The sequence below is a fragment of the Euleptes europaea genome, chromosome 11 (genome assembly GCF_029931775.1).
Source record: "Euleptes europaea isolate rEulEur1 chromosome 11, rEulEur1.hap1, whole genome shotgun sequence".
Classification (NCBI taxonomy): domain Eukaryota; kingdom Metazoa; phylum Chordata; class Lepidosauria; order Squamata; family Sphaerodactylidae; genus Euleptes; species Euleptes europaea.
The window spans coordinates 226,713-244,699 of NC_079322.1; the positions used below are offsets into that span (position 1 = coordinate 226,713).

At 48.6% G+C, this 17,987-nt stretch overlaps 1 protein-coding gene across 1 annotated transcript in view; it reads left to right on the forward strand.

Annotated features, from left to right (window-relative positions):
- The window catches only part of TMEM245 (transmembrane protein 245), an 81,574-nt gene that overhangs the window by 40,113 nt on the left and 23,474 nt on the right, over positions 1-17,987 (forward strand). The window contains exons 12-13 of the mRNA XM_056857835.1: positions 3,327-3,449; positions 16,434-16,579. Coding sequence (XP_056713813.1) covers positions 3,327-3,449; positions 16,434-16,579 — 269 coding nt within the window. The remainder of the gene's footprint in view (positions 1-3,326; positions 3,450-16,433; positions 16,580-17,987) is intronic.

Consider the following 17,987-nt stretch of genomic DNA (forward strand, 5'->3'; position numbering starts at 1 on the left):
TTTCCAAGTGGTTTATGGGAAGGAGTTTGGACCCTTCGGGTCTACTACCGTTACCCCGGAAATGGAGGGTGTGCAGGGGGCCCAGGAATGGGTACAGGTGGTGTAAATAACTTGGCCCTGGCTTCAGAAGAATTTGGAGCGGGCAAAACGCAAATATAAGGACCAAGCAGATAAACATCGTTCTCCGGGGTGGGAACTCAAAGTAGGCGATCAGGTTTATCTCTCCACCAAGAATCTACGATCACTGCGCCCTTGTAAAAAACTCAGTGACAAGTATGTGGGTTCTTACCCTATTACTCGGGTCATTAATGACATCACAGTTGAGTTGGCTCTCCCTAAGTCACTTAAAGGGGTACATCCAGTGTTTCATATTAGCCTGCTCAAGCCCTACACTGCAGCCCCCCAGTTCCATCCTCAACCTAAGCCAGAGGTTCCTACGGTTGTGTGGGGGGGGGGGGGAGATGCATGTTGAGGTCTCTAAAGTGTTGGATTCAAAACTGAAAAAAGGAAAGTTGTTTTACTTGGTTCGCTGGAAACATCTTAGCCCCGCCCAGGACGAATGGGTGGCGGCCCCCCATGTAGCGGCACCCCGGTTGGTACACGAGTTCCATACCGCTTACCCCCACAAGCCACGTCCTGACGAGGAGGGGGGAGGGGGGCCTTAAGGGGGGCAGAATGTGAGGGATTGCTCTGCTCTGTGTCTGGACTGTCCGTACAAGCGACAGGCCAGGTCTCTGTCAGTAGAAGGGTCTCTGTCAGTAGGAAGGGTTCAGGCCTTGGCTGAACTGCTTCCCAGTTAGGCCCCCGCTGGAATGCCCCGCTCGCTTTCCTTTCCTCATTCCCTCCTCCTCCCTCCGACCTTGGCTTTCGCAGGCTTGGGTTAACGAGCTCCTCTGTTGTCTTTGATGTGTTCAGTAGCTTAGCCCTGAGCTGTTATCTCTTGGTTCCCAAAACATGTAACCGCCGCCTGCATTTTAGAACTGTTTATATTCTAGCCCTTTTGACTATGTGAGCACTTGTAGCTTTGGACCATGTAGGCCCTGACCTTACCTGAAGCCTTCCAATAAACTTACCTGCTTCTGAACGGTCGTCTGAGCGAGTGATTTTATGGAAATTGCCCAGGGAGGTTGGAGAACCTCACAGATGGAAAGCCGAGGCAGTTTTGTTCTGAAAGCATTTTGCAGTATAGGTGAGGCAGTCAGCCCCGCCTTCTCTAAAGGTTTAGTCCATTGATCCAAATGTCCTGTGAACATTTAGTGAAAAAATGTTGCAGATCCCTCCCAAATTACTTGAGCAAGATTCAAGTCCAGTAGCACCTTAAAAAGACCAACACGCTGTAAGCTTTCAGGAGTCAAAGCTCCCTTCGTCAGGTATCTAACAAAGGGAGCTTTGACTCTCAAGGAGGATCTGGGTAACTACCAACCCATCAGCTTGACTTCTATACCGGGAAACGTTTTTGAACAAATCATCAAACAGCCAGTCCATGAGCATTTAGAAAGGATGGATCTGATCAGTTAGAGCCAGCATGGGTTTCTCAAGAACAAGCCCCACCAAACCTCTTATGGATTGAGAGCTGGCTGAAAAATAGGAAGCAGAGAGTAGGAATAAATGGTCAGTTCTCACAATGGCGGGATGTGAGCAGTGGGGTGCCTCAGGGATCTGTGTTGGGACCGGAGCTTTTCAACCTGTTCATCAATGACCTGGAGTTGGGGTTAAACAGTGAAGTAGCCAAGTTTGCAGATGACACCAAATTATTTAGGGTGGTTAAAACAAAATCGGACTGTGAAGAGCTCCAGAAGGATCTCTGCATACTGGAAGAATGGGCATTAAAATGGCAAATGAGATTCAGTGTGAGTAAGTGTAAAGTGATGCATATTGAGACAAAAAATCCCAACTTCACATATACACTGATGGGATCTGTGCTGGCAACAACAGACCAAGAAAGGGATCTTGGGGTGGTGGTGGATAGCTCAATGAAGTTGTCAACCCAGTGTGCGGCTGCTGTAAAAAAAGGCAAATTCCATGCTGGCTATAATTAGACGAGGAATAGAGAATAAAACTGCTGATTTCATACTGCCTTTGTACAAATCTATGGTGAGACCACACTTGGAATACTGTGTACAGTTCTGGTCACCTCACCTAAAAAAGGATATTACAGAGCTTGAGAAGGTGCAGAAAAGAGCAACTGGGACTAGAGCAACTGTCCTATGGAGAGCGGTTAAGACGCTTAGGGCTGTTTAGCTTGGAAAGAAGGCGGCTGAGGGGAGACATGACAGAGGTCTATAAAATTATGCATGGTTTGGAGAGAGTGGACAGGGAGAAGTTTTTCTCCCTCTCCCATAATACTAGAACACGGGATCATCTGCTAAAGCTGGAGGGTGAGAGATTCAAAACAGATAAAAGGAAGTATTTCTTCACACAACGCATAGTTAAATTGTGGAACTCCCTGCCCCAGGAAGTGGTGATGGCTGCCAGCTTGGAGGGCTTTAAGAGGGGAGTGGACATCATGGAGGAGAGGGGTATTCATGGCTATTAGTTAGAATGGATACTAGTCATGCTGCATAGCTATTCTCTCTAGTATCAGAGGAGTATGCCTATTATTTTGGGTGCGGTGGAACACAGGCAGGATGGTGCTGCTGCACTCATCTTGTTAGTGGCTTCCTAGAGGCACCTGGTTGGCCACTGTGTGAACAGACTGCTGGACTTGATGGGCCTTGGTCTGATCCAGCAGGGCCTCTCTTATGTTCTTATGTAGACATCAGGAAGAATTTTCTAACAGTTAGAGCGGTTCCTCAGTGGAACAGGCTTCCTCGGGAGGTGGGGGGCTCTCCTTCCCTGGAGGTTTTTAAGCAGAGGCTAGATAGCTATCTGTCAGCAAGGCTGATTCTATGACCTTAGGCAGATCATGAGAGGGAGGGCATCTTGGCCATCTTCTGGGCATGGAGTGGGGGTCACTTGGGGTGTGTGTGGGAGGTAGTTGTGGATTCGAATCTTGCTCTTCTACTGCCAACCAACATGGCTATCCACATGAAACTACCCAAATTACTTGTTTATGTTTGTTTTGAAGAAACATTATAGTGTACTTATTAGACTTTGTGGTTTTATATTTGCCTTGTAATATTTGGACTCCGTTTGCCATTGCACTGTGAAGAAATGAGTGTGACTTTCCAGGTGTGCCATATGTTGTTGCCAAGAATAGGAACTTGTTCTCCTCCTTATAAGTAATGCGTTTCTCACTCCTTAGGCATTGTGTATTGTAACAGCTGTGCCTGTTAACAGTTTTGCCAAGCTGCTGTCCTTCGACATTCCACTTTGTTCTTTTCCAGATCCTTGAATCCCTCTGGATAGTGATGAGTCATAACGTGAGCCTCCTGTTTACCACGGTTACAACTTTAGTAACTGTCCTGTTCTACAGCGGCACTGCTCTTCTCAATTTTGTCCTTTCACTGGTAAGCATCGTTTGTTTATCTTGTTTACTCTGGACATTTCTATCATGCATAATCTTTCCTGGAGTATGTGTGGACTTGGTCAGAAACATTTTCCTTTTTTGGTAGGAGTTGTAGGTTTAAGCTTCATTGTTCTGGCATCCATAAGTCCAGCGGTCATTGGGTGAGCGGTGTCTGTCCCATATGTCCAGCCCAAAGATGCTCTTCGCACTGGCCTTTGCCGCCTCTGCCACTATTAGAGCCAAGAGATCCATCTCATCTGCTCATCCATGTACCTCACAAGTAGGAAAGGCTGTCCGTGAACCCATTGGCCAGTGCACCTAGGACAGGGGTCCCCAATCTTTTTGAGCCTGTGAAATTCTGACACAAGGTGGAGGGCACAGCCACAAAATGGACATTGTGGGAGGAGGAGCCAGTCACACACATAGATAAAGCTCAGGTATGGGGGAGTAGCGGAGTAAGTTTTAAAAATGAACTGGGAAAGAGGACTTGGAGAGAATAAAACCAACACTATAGTGGCAGCTGTTGGTGAAATGTTATTTGAATCTGCACAGCCAATCGGAAGCCCTACTGTGCAGGAGCCCACCTGGCCCCACCCACTTTCTAAAATTACTTGTTGGGCACCAGGAAAGGTGTTGGCAGGTGCCACAGCACCCCTGGGCATCACATTGGGGACCCCTGATCTCAGACCCCCAGCTCTCCTTAGGATGGCACTGTTGGCAGCTGAGTGACTTGCCCATCTTAGGACAAGTGTTCACTGGCAAATTTGAATCCCTGCCCCTTGACACGCTGCTTTGTAATTGGCAGTACTGCAAGCTGTGAGATAAACTGAGCTTGTGTGTCCCTCACTTTGCTTTATGAATGGGGATTTTACCCGGGCTGAGCTCAAGGGAAATGGAAGAATTGGGTTAATAGAGTAACGGGAAGTCCCGAGATTGGTGAGGGCTGGCAGCGAGGTCATCTCTCATGGACGGAAAACTCATGCATAACTCCAAGGAACAACTGAGATAGACAGGGGCAAATGTGGGTGAAAAGTACCCATGCATAAACGACCAAGGACTGAGAGATACAGATCAGCACGTAAATACTTTTCCTCTAGGCAGGTAGAGGTTTGCACTGAGAGTTCCCTAGAGTAAGTTTCTTTAAAGCTTACTTAAATCTGTGCGCAGTTCTAGTGTGGTGTGCCAGTGGTGCAGGGCATTACTTCTAACTTTGAATTCATCTGTTAGTTTATTCTTTAGTTTTCCTCCCTAACCCCCAAACTGCATGTGCAAATCCTTCGTTGGATTGCAGATGCTATTTCTTCAGATGGGGGTGTGATGTTCTTGTAGACTTTAAAATACTGGCTTTTCCCCTTCCTCTACATGGCTATTGCAAGAAGCTTGCCTGCCACAGGATTTAGAGACAAAGGTATCCTCATACTGATGCTATCTCAAAATGTTTGCCCTGTAAAAAATTAAAACTGTGATCCTGTTGAAGTGGTGGGATCCCTCTGCTGATCTGGAGACACTGACAGATGCAACACCCGACTCCCCTGTTAAGCCGGCTATTCCTTTTTGAAATTGAATGGTCTGTATGAGGAACAAAGACACATTTCAGCTACTGAGATTTAGAAAACCATTACTTTCCTGGAGCGGCATCTTGCCAGCATTTGAGTTGCATTTCTGTGGTGGTAGCTTTGGAACCTACATTGTGAAGTGACTGTACATCTTTGTGGCCTCTGTGCAGTCCCACATGGCATCTGCACATGCGCAGGCCAGCCGTGGAGATTTTTTTCATGTAGAAAGCTTCCCTCTCCCTCTCGCCCCATTTTCTGCCCAGCAACAGCTCTTCCCACCAAAACAGTCATATGATGGGGAGGGGGGGAAGTCGGCTATCCCTCAGTTCTCTCTTTGCCGCCATGGGGAGAGAACGTGTAATGACCTTCTTGCTTTCTTCGATCTTTCGACACCTGAGTTATATTTTTGATATGGCTCTCTTTAAAAATTGGTTTCGTGTTGGACTAAGATGTCCCAAAATGATGACCACACCGAGTGTGTTCTTTGCCTCTGTGAAGTTCATATTACTGGGTCCTGCAGAGTTTGCAGCTACTTCACGCCCCAGGCTAAACGGCTGTGAAGCCAAACGTAAAGTCTTCCTATATGAAAAGGCCTTGAGACCGTCCGGTCCCCTCTAGGGCCCCAGCTCCTCGGCTGGGAAGAGAGCAGCTTCTACATCTTCTAGAGCTTCGAAGAAGAAGTCCACTCCTGCTCCCTCCATCTCTATGACTGTTGGTACCGAGCTCAAGTGTTCCAGGGGAAGGTCCCCTCAACGCTGTACCCTGTTGGTTCCGAAGGAGGTGGAACTGAGATATCGCCACCGCTCATTGTCACCTAAGCAGGGCACTTCGTCAGAAGGTGTGACCGCTCAGTCCTCGGCTGAGAAGCGCCAGTCCCGAAGACAGCATACACCATCGTGGGAGAGGTCTCCTGCATGGTCCAATCTAAATCCCCGCGTGCTCCCTCACACCATGAGGAGAAACGACGCCGATCCAGGTCCCCATGCACCGCTTCACAGCGTGAGGGCAAGGCCACGGGCATGTCACCTAGCAGTACCGGTGCCCGCCTCTCTCCGATGCTTGAGGAATCAATCACCATCGACATACCCACCAGCTCGGAAACGGTGCTCTCCACATGGCACCGACGTTCTTGGAGGGGTTCGAGCCATCATTGGGAGTCGGAGGAGGAACGTCATTCCCAGCGCCATGTTGCTTCACCGCGATACAGATCCTGATCTCCTTTGTGGCGTCAGGATGGATCTCCTTCGCCTCGGTACTGGGAGTCTTTGCTGTAGGCTCAGAACCGTGGACAGGAACCCACCCGCTGCACCCATAGGACCCCGTCAGCTTCTCCCCGTTACGAGGGCCACTGTCTGTACCAGTCTGAAACCAACCATCCCGACCGCCATTCGTCTTTAAGTGAACAGAGCCGGAGGAGAGGATCCGGTGATGGATGTGCTATATTCCAAGGAGGTGGCATCAATACACATCCCTATGGTTAAGGGCATATGTAAACTTGATCTTGCCAACTGGGCAAAACCTGCGTCCCATCCCCCGGTGGCCCATAGAATCATAGAGTTGGAAGGAACCACCAGGGCCATCAAGTCCAAACCCCTGCACAATGCAGGAAATTCACAACTACCTCCCCCCTCCACACCCCTAGTGACCAGAAGCTGGCCAAGATGCCCTCCCTCTCATCATCTGCCCAAGGTCACAGAATCAGCATTGCTGACAGATGGCCATCTAACCTCTTCTTAAAAACCTCCAGGGAAGAAGAGCTTACCACCTCCCGAGGAAGCCTGTTCCACTGAGGAACCGCCCTAACTGTTAGAAAATTGTTCCTAATGTCTTGACAGAAACTCTTCTGATTTAATTTCAACCCGTTGGTTCTGGTCCAACCTTCTTGAGCAACAGAAAACAACTCGGCACCCTCCTCTATATGACAGCCCTTCAAGTACTTGAACATGGTTATCATATCCCCTCTCAGTCTTCTCCTCTTCAGGCTAAACATACCCAGCTCCTTCAACCTTTCCTCATAGGACTTGGTCTCCAGACCCCTCACCATCTTTGTTGCCCTTCTCTGGACACGTTCCAGCTTGTCTACATCTTTCTTAAATTGTGGTGCCCAAAACTGAACACAGTACTCTAGTTGAGGTCTAACCAGAGCAGAGTAAAGCGATACCATCACTTTGCGTGATCTGGATACTATACTTCTGTTGATGCAGCCCAAGACTGCGTTTGCCTTTTTAGTTACATCATCACACTGCTGACTCATGTTCAGTGTTTGGTCTACTAAGACCCCAAGAACCTTTTCACACACACTACTGCTCAAACAAGTCTCCCCCATCCTATAAGTATGCATTTGATTTTTCCTACCTAAATGCAGAACTTTACATTTGTCTTTGTTGAAGTGAATTTTATTAGTTCTAGCCCACTTCTCCAGCCTGTCAAGATCATCCTGCATCTTGGCTCTGTCTTCTACCGTATTTGCTACCCCTCCCAATTTAGTATCATCTGCAAATTTAATAAGCATCCCCTCTATTCCTTCATCAAAATCATTTATAAAGATGTTGAATAACGCAGGGCCCAGCTCAGATCCCTGAGGAACTCCACTAGTCGGACGAGGAACCATTAACTAGCACTCTTTGGGTACGATCTGTCAACCAGTTGCAGATCCATCTACCAGTAATAGGATCTAACCCACATTTTCCCAATTTGTCAACTAGAATATTATGTGGAACCTTATCAAAAGCCTTACTGAAATCTAGATAAACTATGTCTACAACATCCCCTGATCCAGCAAGGTAGTAACTTTCTCAAAAAAGGAGATAAGATTAGTCTGACATGACTTATTCTTGAGGAAACCCTTAGTGATCAGATCCATCCTTTCTCAATGCTCAAGGACGGACTGTTTGATGATTTGTTTGAACACTTTTCCTGGTATAGAAGTCAAGCTGATGGGTCGGTAGTTACCCGGATCCTCCTTTTTCCCTTTCTTGAAGATGGGGACAACATTTGCCCGCCTCCAATCTTCTGGCACCTCACCTGTTTGCCAAGACTTTTCAAAAATAATGGAGAGAGGTTCAGAAATTACATCTGCAAGTTCTTTGAGTACCCTTGGGTGCAATTCATCTGGCCCAGAGGATTTTGTTTCATTTAAAGAAACCAGGTGTTCATCTGCGTGGCTTCTATGCAGTCCCACATTGGGACTGCGCAGGTGCAGGCCAGCCACGAATAAGATTTGTCAGCTTCTAGCAAAATCTAAAAAGAGAGTGCTCCCCCTCCCCTTGGGGCATGCAGCCTTCCCGCCCAATGGTCACATGACCCAGGGGGAGGGAGCACTCTTCCCTCCAGTTCTCTTTCTGCCGCCACGGAGAGAGAACGTGTTAGCTTCTGCTGGAGCAATGAAGTCCAAAAAGGCTCCTCTTTTCAAGAAATGTGCCACCTGTGGTACAAAAATGGCTAAGTCAGACACTCATAAAGAGTGCCTGTTGTGTTTGGGAGAAGGCCATATTTCTGCATCCTGCAAGAGTTGTGCCAAACTCCACTATCCACTATCATTACGGAAATTCAATCAGTCGCTGAAAAGGGCCCTGCAGTTTTGCCTCAGGGATCACTACACATCGAGCCCGGCCAAGTGCCTCGGCCATGATCCCGTACTCCATCCCAGTCTCGTCGGCACTGTTCGGTTCCTTGTCGGAGTCGATCCCCTCGTCAGAGCCGATCAGCCTGTCGGAGTCGATCCACATCTTGTCAGAGCCGATCAGCCCATCAAAGCTGGTCCGTATCTCAACGACCTCGAATGGCTGTTTCTCAACGCCGATCTGCCCATCGGAGTCAATTGGACTCCCGTCGGAGCCGATCCTATCGTCGACGCCGATCCACCTCTCGTCGGAGTCGATCCGCTTCACGTCGGAGCCGATCGGCCCATCGAAGTCGTTCTGCGTCCGCACAAAGGTCGACACGTCGTGGTCGCTCTTCAGCTTCACGTCGACACTGAGATTCTTCTTGGAGCCGGTCTTCCTCTCGACGTCCAGACATCCATCGACGCCGACTGTCTCGACGCTGACGTTCCATTACTCCTTCCGTATATTTGGAAGTTTTGGTTCGTCGCCACAGTCGTCAATCGGCCACCCGCTCAAGGTCGAGGAATTCCCGTCGACGTCGACATGTCTACAGAGACAACCGTGGTTCTTCCAGACACAGTTCACGACACATCCCGTCTCGCCATCATGACGACCATCGTCACCTCCCGTCTCACCATCCTGATGTCGACATTCCGGACCGTCCAAGGCAAGCGTCCCGTCGTGGACTTTCCGTGTCCAGATCTCCTTCTATGTCGAAAGACATTGCACACTCAGAGTATGACACTGAGGGGTCTCTGGACTCGGATGAAGAGTCCCGTACATCGCAACCCTCCCCGGAGGACACTGTGGGGGACTCTAAACCTATATCCCCAACAGGTTATATCCGCAAGTACACAGAGCAACTGATCCGTATGGCGAAAGCCCTTAATATTGATTTTAGGCCTGATGATGCTGGCCCGTTAGATTCCATTATGGATAAACTCCACTGCCCGGATGCGGGTCCAGTGGCACTTCCCATGATAAAGAGTATTCTTGAAGTGGCTAATGCCAATTGGACCTTGTTCGGTCCCCTCTTCCTCCAAGAAAGTGGAGAACTTGTACAAGATCCGCAGGGAAGGCGGGGAGTTTTTGTACCAGCACCCTCCACCCAATTCAGTAGTGGTGGAGGCTCTCCCTGGTAAATATAGGTCGGGAGCACATTCCTCACCACAGGATAGAGAGGGGAGGAAATTGGATACCCTCGCTAGGAAGATTTATTCTTATAGCGCAGTGGGGTTGCGCATCTCTAATTTCCTAGCTGTTATGGCTAGGTACCAGTATTCCCTGTGGGATAGAGTCTCCCCACAGATCTCCATACTTCCCGATGACCAGAGGCCCTCGGCCAGGGCCATCCAGAGTGAGGGCATGTCTCTTGCGAGACAACAGCTCACAGCAGCGCACCATGTGGCGGATTCATCTAGTAAGGCTATAGCCACTGCCATTGTCATTCGTCGACACGCATGGCTTCGCCAATCCACACTTCCCCATGACACTCGAGCACGTATAGAAGACCTTCCTTTCGAAGGCACATCCCTGTTCAGTGACCAGATGGATACATTCCTCGACCGTCTAAAGAAGAATAAGTCCAATGCACGGTCGCTGGGAATCGCCCCTCAGACATCTGACCCGAAATGATGGTACTTTGGCCGCCAAGCCCCTCAATCTTCCTGCCCCTATAGGTTCCAGGGGGCCTTTCAACAATCTCACTTCTGTCCCTCATTTCCACGTCCACAACAGGACAGGAAATTCCAGGCTAAACCGAGAGGCCGCAAAGGGCCCAGGGTGTCCCCTGGTGGTGGTTTTACTAAGCCTAAGCAGGCATGACTAGAGGTTCCAGTGTATTTCTTAGACCGGTTGTCTGCCTTTTACAATGCTTGGGTTGCTATTTCTGATGATGTTTGGGAGTTGAAAATAATAAAAGTTGGATATTTCATCAAATTCGATGCTCTACCCCCTTAACGAGCCCCAGGCCGCTCTACATCACAGGTCCCTGAGCCACTTTTACAGGAGGTCAACAACCTCTCCAAAGGGGCCATTTCTGAGGTCCTCCCTGCTGATCAAGCTTGTGGGTTTTACTCTCATTTCTTTCTTGTAGACAAGAAGGGGGGGGAGTGTCCTATACTGGACCTCCAAGAGCTGAATAAGTTTGTAAAGACCAGAAAGTTTCGCATTCTTTCACTACCGGAAGTGCTCCCCCTTCTTGATAAACATGTGGTTCGTGGTGTTCGATCTGCGCGATGCTTATTTTCACATCACGATCCTTGCTGACTGCAGGCAGTATTTGAGGTTTGAGTGCAATGGCAGATGTTATTAGTACAATGTCTTGCCCTTCGGGTTGTCCACAGCCCCTAGGACGTTCACCAAATGTCTTGCGGTGGTTGTAGCTCACCTTGCACTCGGAAGTTGTGTAATCTTCCCGTACCTCGATGACTGGTTGGTGGTAGGAACTTCACAGTCAGGGCTGCTTGCTCAGCTTGATATCATCCTAGAGACCTTCAGCAATTTAGGCCTCCTAGTCAACTTCTCTAAATCTAGGCTCATCCCCTCCCAGATACAAGAATTCATTGGGGCCCGCTTGGATGCCACGACAGCCAGAGCCTTTCTCCCTATGCAAAGGGCCCATGCAATTCAGTCTATGGTTCTTCGGTTCACCATGAATAGGTTCCAAACCGCCCTCAAGGTTCAGAAATTGCTGGGCCTTATGGCCTCCACCACGGCTGTGGTAGAGTTTGCGCGTCTACGTATGCACCCACTTCAGGGTTGGTTTAGACTTGATACTGACTCACAACACAAGCATCTTTCCATCCCAAGATATGTTATATGCTCTCTGCAATGGTGGTCTAGCGATTTTAACCTCCTTGCAGGCCTTCCCTTCCACCTTCCCTCCCCAGAGTTGCATCTTTTCACCGATGCGTCCCTATCAGGATGGGGAGCTCACTGTGATCCCTTCAGGGCTAAAGGCGTTTGGTCTGAGTCAGAATCCAGATTGCACATAAACCTGCTTGAGCTTCGTGCTATGTGCCATGCTCTATCTTCCTTTACAGGATATCTGGAAGGGCATCACGTTCAGATTGCTACAGTTCCACCGCTCAGCATTATCTGAACAAACAGGGAGGCGTATGGTCTGTTTTGCTCTGCAGGGAATCCACAAGCATCTGGGAATGGGCCATAGCACATCAAGTGACACTTGTGGCGATACACATCGCAGGCACAAGCAACACTCTGGCAGACGCTCTGAGTCGTCATTCCAATCAGGCACACGAGATCATTCTGACCACGCACTGCCTCCAACACCTATTCCATCTATGGGGTTGCCCACAGATAGATCTGTTCGCCACACATCTCAACTCCGTGTGTCCACAGTTCTACTCAAGGGCGGGGGCGAGCTCAGGGTTCCTGGGCGATGCCTTTCAGTCGAGATGGAATGGGGCTCTGTTTTATCTGTTCCCGCCTTTCCCTCTTCTTCAGAGAGTAGTTGCCAAGCTCAGTCACAACCACACCGATGCCATAGTGATCACACCTTTCTGGCCCAGGAGGTCGAGGTTTGCGGTGCTAATGTCCCTTGCCCACGGGGAATTCATCCACCTACCCAAGGACCCTTCCCACTACCCCCCGAACATCCAGCTTGCAGCCTGGAGGATTTGGCCCTAGGGCAGTGGTCTGATAAAGTAGCCAGGGTTCTATTACATTCCCTTAAGTCTTCCACCTGCAGTTCGTACAGTGAAAAATGGAAGGTTTTCTAGTTGGGCGACAGCCAAATCATTTTCTCCTGTTACATGCCCGTTGTCCTCTATTTTGGATTATTTGATGTCCCTCAAAGATGATGGTTTATCAAACTCCTCCATTAAAGTTCATTTAGCCGCTATTTCGGCTTTTCACTGCAATATTGACTCTTTTTCAGTTTTTTCTCACCCGCTATCCAAAAAATTCCTTAAAGGCCTCACCATCTTATACCCTCTGGTTTCACCTCCCGTTCCGCAATGGAGCCTGTCATTGGTACTCTCACAACTCATGAAGCCGCCATTTGAGCCACTGGCTACATGCGAGCTTTCCCTACTGTCTTTTAAGTCGGCCTTCCTAGTCGCCATTACCTCGGCGAGGAGGGTTAGTGACCTCTCAGCACTGTCACATTCCCCTCGGTATACTAAGTTTCATTCCAATTCATGTTAAAGCCAAAACTTTCCTTTTTACCCAAAGTTGTCTCAGCCTTTCACCTTGGCCAAGACATAATCCTACCGGTATTTTTCCCAAACCCGTCCTCGAGTGCAGACAAAGCCCTACACTCCCTAGATGTTCGCAGAGCTCTCCTTTTCTATATAAAGCAAACACGCAGTTTCAGAAAGGGCGATAATTTATTCATGTGCTTCGGTAGTCATCATAAAAGTTGTCGGGCCTCCCCACAGACCCTCTCCAGATGGATCACATCGGCCATCAAGTTGGCTTATGAACTTGCAGGTCAAGACTGCCCTGACATGATTAGGGCGCATTCGACCAGAGCGTATGCGGCACCCATCACATTTTCCTCTAAGGTTGATCTTCATGACATCTGTAAAGCTGCTACCTGGTCCACGCCATCCACGTTCATGAAACACTACGCCGTGGATGTGGACTTCGCTACAGAAGCAGCCGTGGGACGTGCCGTTTTGCAATTGCTGTTTCGGTGATTGTCCCACACCCACCTCCTGGTAAGCGAGCTCGCTATTCTCCCAATGTGGGTCTGCATAGAAGCCACACAGATGAAAAACAGAGTTTCACTTACCTGTAACTGTTGTTCATCTGGTGGATCTTCTATGCAGTAACACATCCCTCCCTCCTTCCCCGCTGTGGGACCTCTCCGCAATTCATGTGGTTGTTGGTTCCGTGGCGGCAGGTTGGAGAACTGGAGGGAAGAGTGCTCCCTCCCCCTGGGTCATGTGACCGTTGGGCGGGAAGGCTGCATGCCCCAAGGGGAGGGGAGTGCTCTCTTTTTAGATTTTGCTAGAAGCTGACAAATCTTATCCGTGGCTGGCCTGTGCCTGCGTAGTCCCAATGTGTTACTGCATAGAAGATCCACCAGATGAACAACAGTTACAGGTAAGTGAAACTCTATTTTTTGTGCACTACCCCAATGCCAATTCTAGGCTGCAAATCCCTACCCTCATCACATGTTCTGTTTATGCCATGTTGAGCACCACTTCCCTCACGAGAAAAAACTGAGGAAAAGTCGGAATTGAGGAGTTCTGCCCTCTCTTCATCTCCTGTTACAATTTCACTTTCTGGTCCACGCAATGGGCTTATCTTGTCCTTGTTCTTACTCATACTCTGTACATAGGAAAAGAACCCTTTTTTGTTGCGTTTAGCATCTCTCGCTAGCCTAAGTTCATACTGAGCTTTAGCTTTCCTAGCACTCTCCCTACAAGCACTAGTTATTTGCTTATATTCCTCTTTGGTTATAAGGCCCTCCTTCCACTTCCTAAATGAGTCTTTTTTATTTCTCAACTCTTTAAAAAGCCCACAAGGTGGACAACCTATGGAAGGTTCAGGAGGCGGATTTCGATTTCCTTTACCAGCATCCACAGAATAATTCCATTATTGCGGAAACATTACCCTCTAAGGGTAAGCTGGGCCCATACTCTTCACCCCTCGATAAGGAGGGAAGGAAACTTGACCTCCTAGGGCAGAAAATTTATTCTGCCAGGTCCTTAGGTGTCCAGGTTGCCAATCATGGTGCCCTTATGGCAAGCTATAACATGCTCATGTCCAATTCTTGCCAGAGGAGAAAAGTCATAGCCTGTTTCATGCAATCGGAGGTCTATCGCCTAGGTTCTCACTAACTTTACCTGGCCAGACACACGGCCGAAATTGGTAGCAAGGTGATGGCCTTGAGTATCCTGTTGTGCAGACATTCATGGCTGCGTTCTTCCAATCTCCCCCCAGAGGCTACGGCTAGGCTAGAGGATATGCGGTTTGACGGCAAGGCCCTCTTTCATGATATCACTGACGAGTTCCTTCATAAGTTTTAGAAGGACAGGGTGATGGCCAAATCACTAGGTGTGACATCCCAGCCTACAACCTCAGGTACCAAGCAAAGATTCAGGCCCAAATCCGGCCCTTCCTATTTTCAACGGGGATGTCAGTACAGATCTGGTTCCTACTCTTACCAATCACAAAAACCTTACTTCCCTCCCCAGGAGCAAAAATGATTTATGCCCCAGGGTAGGTCTAAGAAGTCTGACCATACATCCCCTGCCAGAGTTGCGGGGAAGAAAGCATCGGCATGACTAGCCACCCGTTCTGATCGTGAATTCATGTTCATCTGCATGACTTCGATGCAGTCCCATATTGGGACTGCGCATGTGCAGGCCAACCACGGTAAAAGATTAGTCCGCTTTCTAGAATAATCAAAGTAAGAGTGCTCTCCCCTCCCCTTGGGTCATGTAGCCTTCCCGCCCAAACGGTCACATGACCAAGGGGGAGGAGCGCTCTTCCCTCCAGTTCTCTTTCTGCCGCCATGGTAAGAGAACGTGTCTTCAGCTTCTCCTTCTAATGGAGTCTAAAAAGGTTCCCCTTTTCAAGAATTGCTGCACATGCAGCACCAAAATGGCTAAAAATGATTGCCATCAGGACTGCCTTCTCTGCTTGGGGGAGGGTCATATCCCTTCCTCTTGCAAGTCCTGTGTTAAATTTACCTTGAAGGCGTTGAAGGTCCGTTCTTCCCGCCTCAAGTCTCATCTTTATGAGGAGTCCCTTCGTCCAGATCCCGGTGAGGGCTTTTCAAAATGTTCAAAAGGACAGGCAGACAAGTCTTTGGAGCCCGCAGCTAAAGTCCCTTGTCAGGATTCTCGGCAGGGCACGGGAGGTACGTCTAAGAGCGATAAATCCTCCCCCTCTTCCTCTAAGGTGACAAAATCCAACTTAATTAAGCCCGCCAAGTTTGTTGCCCCCGAGTCCTCCGAACAGCACAGGAAGGGCCCATCTCGGTGCCGTTCGGCTTTGTCTCGGCGCCGATCATCTGTTGATGTCAATGCTTCTCAGCGACAACTTCCTTCGCCTCCAATTGTGCTTGAGGATTCACCTCCTTGAAATCCCTTGGCTACCCCCTCTACTCCGGTTAAGAGCGGGGCCCAAGAGGAACGGAAGCTTCAGACCGAATGGACGAAAGTCTGACATCAGAAACCACAATACTCAGAAACCAGTGGGGGGAACATTTTAGCCTTCCAGGACATTCAGTTGCTGATTGAAGTTCTCTTACAAAGGGATTTCAAAGGGAGATTAGAAAGAGAGACTGCAGAATTTCAACTGATAATGAAGCTCAAGACTATGCATTCTCCAGGACTTCATAGCGATCTGGGATTCCTATCTCATTACCAATGCTGATTTCTCCATTCCTACCACCCCTCTGCATATCACACCTAATCCAATCACACCTGCTAATGTCATTTACTTGCTTTTTACATTTACATTGCCATTTACATTGTGTCTAATTCATTCGTCTCTACATAAGGAGAGATGGACTCACATTCCAGCTGTATCTGAAGAAGTGAGCTGTGGCTCACGAAAGCTCATACCCTGCCAGGAATTCTGTTAGTCTTTAAGGTGCTACTGGACTCCTGCTCTTTTCTACTTCTAGTGACAGACTAACACGGGTACCCATCGTGAGGAGAGAGAGATCTTTGCCAATCCCCCCCCCCCACACACACACACACTGCAGACTTCTCAGTTTAGGGTCATCCCTGACAGCATGATAGTCCTTTCTCATGTATCCTAAGTGACATTTACATGTTATTCCGTAGGGATTGGTGACATTTACATCTTCAGGGTATTTTTTCTCTCTCTTTCTTGCAGGTTATTTTCCTGACCACTCTCTTCTACCTCTTAAGCTCCAGTGACGAATACTACAAGCCGGTGAAGTGGGTGATCAACCTGACCCCCTTGTCGCAGCCTGGCCCTTCATCCAACATAGTGGGACAGTCAGTAGAAGAGGCCATCAGGTACCCTGTTGTTTTCTCACTACTTGTGGAAACTTGTTCTACGGGGTGGAATTAGGGGGGTGTATCACTTCTGGAGGGTTCTCATTATCTAAATTCCCTTTCTGCCAGAGGTCAGACAAAGCACCTGCTACCCGTGACTCCAGGCTGGGTGTTCAGGGGGGCTTCTGCCCCTTGTTGCTAATGCGTCTGTGAGGGGAAGGGGATAGCGTATGTAGTATCAGTCCCTCATGAAGCTTGCCTGCTTCCCTTTCAAATGATAAAGGGTTTTTCTTAATGCTAGTTAAGATAGCTCCAGGCTGGCCTGATCTCATTAGATCTCAGAAGCTAAGCAGGGTTGGCCCTAGTACGTTTTTGAATGGGCAACCTCCAAGGAATGCCAGGGTCGTGACGTGGAGGCAGGCAGTGGACGACCCACCTCTGAATGCCTCTTGCCTTGAATACTCCAAGGGGTTGCTGTCAGTTGGCTGTGACTTGACAACACTTTCCACCACCAGTGATATGAAGCTAACAGCTGTCCATGTGTCAAGGATCCAGAGCTGTACCATTGTGGTACTAGATCTGAAGGGGATCTTAATGTGAGCAGCTATGGTACCTTGTACAGAACTGCATACATGGTGATGGTTAATTGGAAGACGGACATAAGCTCTGTAAGAGGGGGGGAAAGATTTAAAAATAAAGACGGGCTGGTGGGTGTCCAGAAAGCAGAGCAATACGAGGTGCTGTGGAAGCAAAAGATGCTGCCGCAGTTTGGTGAGCTCAGGCTGATCCGGTTCCGTGCTTACAGCCGAGCGCTCCAGCCCTCACTTGGGCTCCACCCGGCAGTTTACCAGTGTGTGTCTGTTGCAAATTAGACAGCGAGTTTTTGTCTGTGTCAGGACAACAAAGATGGTTAACTGCATATATTTGCTTGCGTGGTCACAGGGAACAGTGCTGGCCACTTGGCCAGTGTTAATTGGTCAGTGAAGCTGGCGTTGGTCATGTGACGTTCAGATGCATTCCAAGAAGCAGCAGTTAAACTGCCCGTTTGAGTACTTAAAGAGAGAGAGAGAGAGAGAGAGAGAGAGAGAGAGAGAGACGGGCTGCGTATAAACACTTCTTCCTCAAGTTATGAGCGACATGACAGTTGTCATTTTGTATCCCAAGTTTACCTTCCCTATAATATAGTAAACATTGGTTTTGTTAGAAGAAAGCTACGGGTTCAAAGTCTTTGTGTGTGTGTGTGACCCATAATCCACAAGATCACGATCTTTTCGCATTTAAACTCAACACTGTCGTACCCTGGCACTGTATGCCAAAATGCATATCTTCCACCTCATTCGCCTCCAGAATTCTCTTCTTCATCTCCTCTTCCTTGTCATAATTTTACTGCATAAAGTCTCATCTTGAGACATAGAATTTCCTCTTTGAA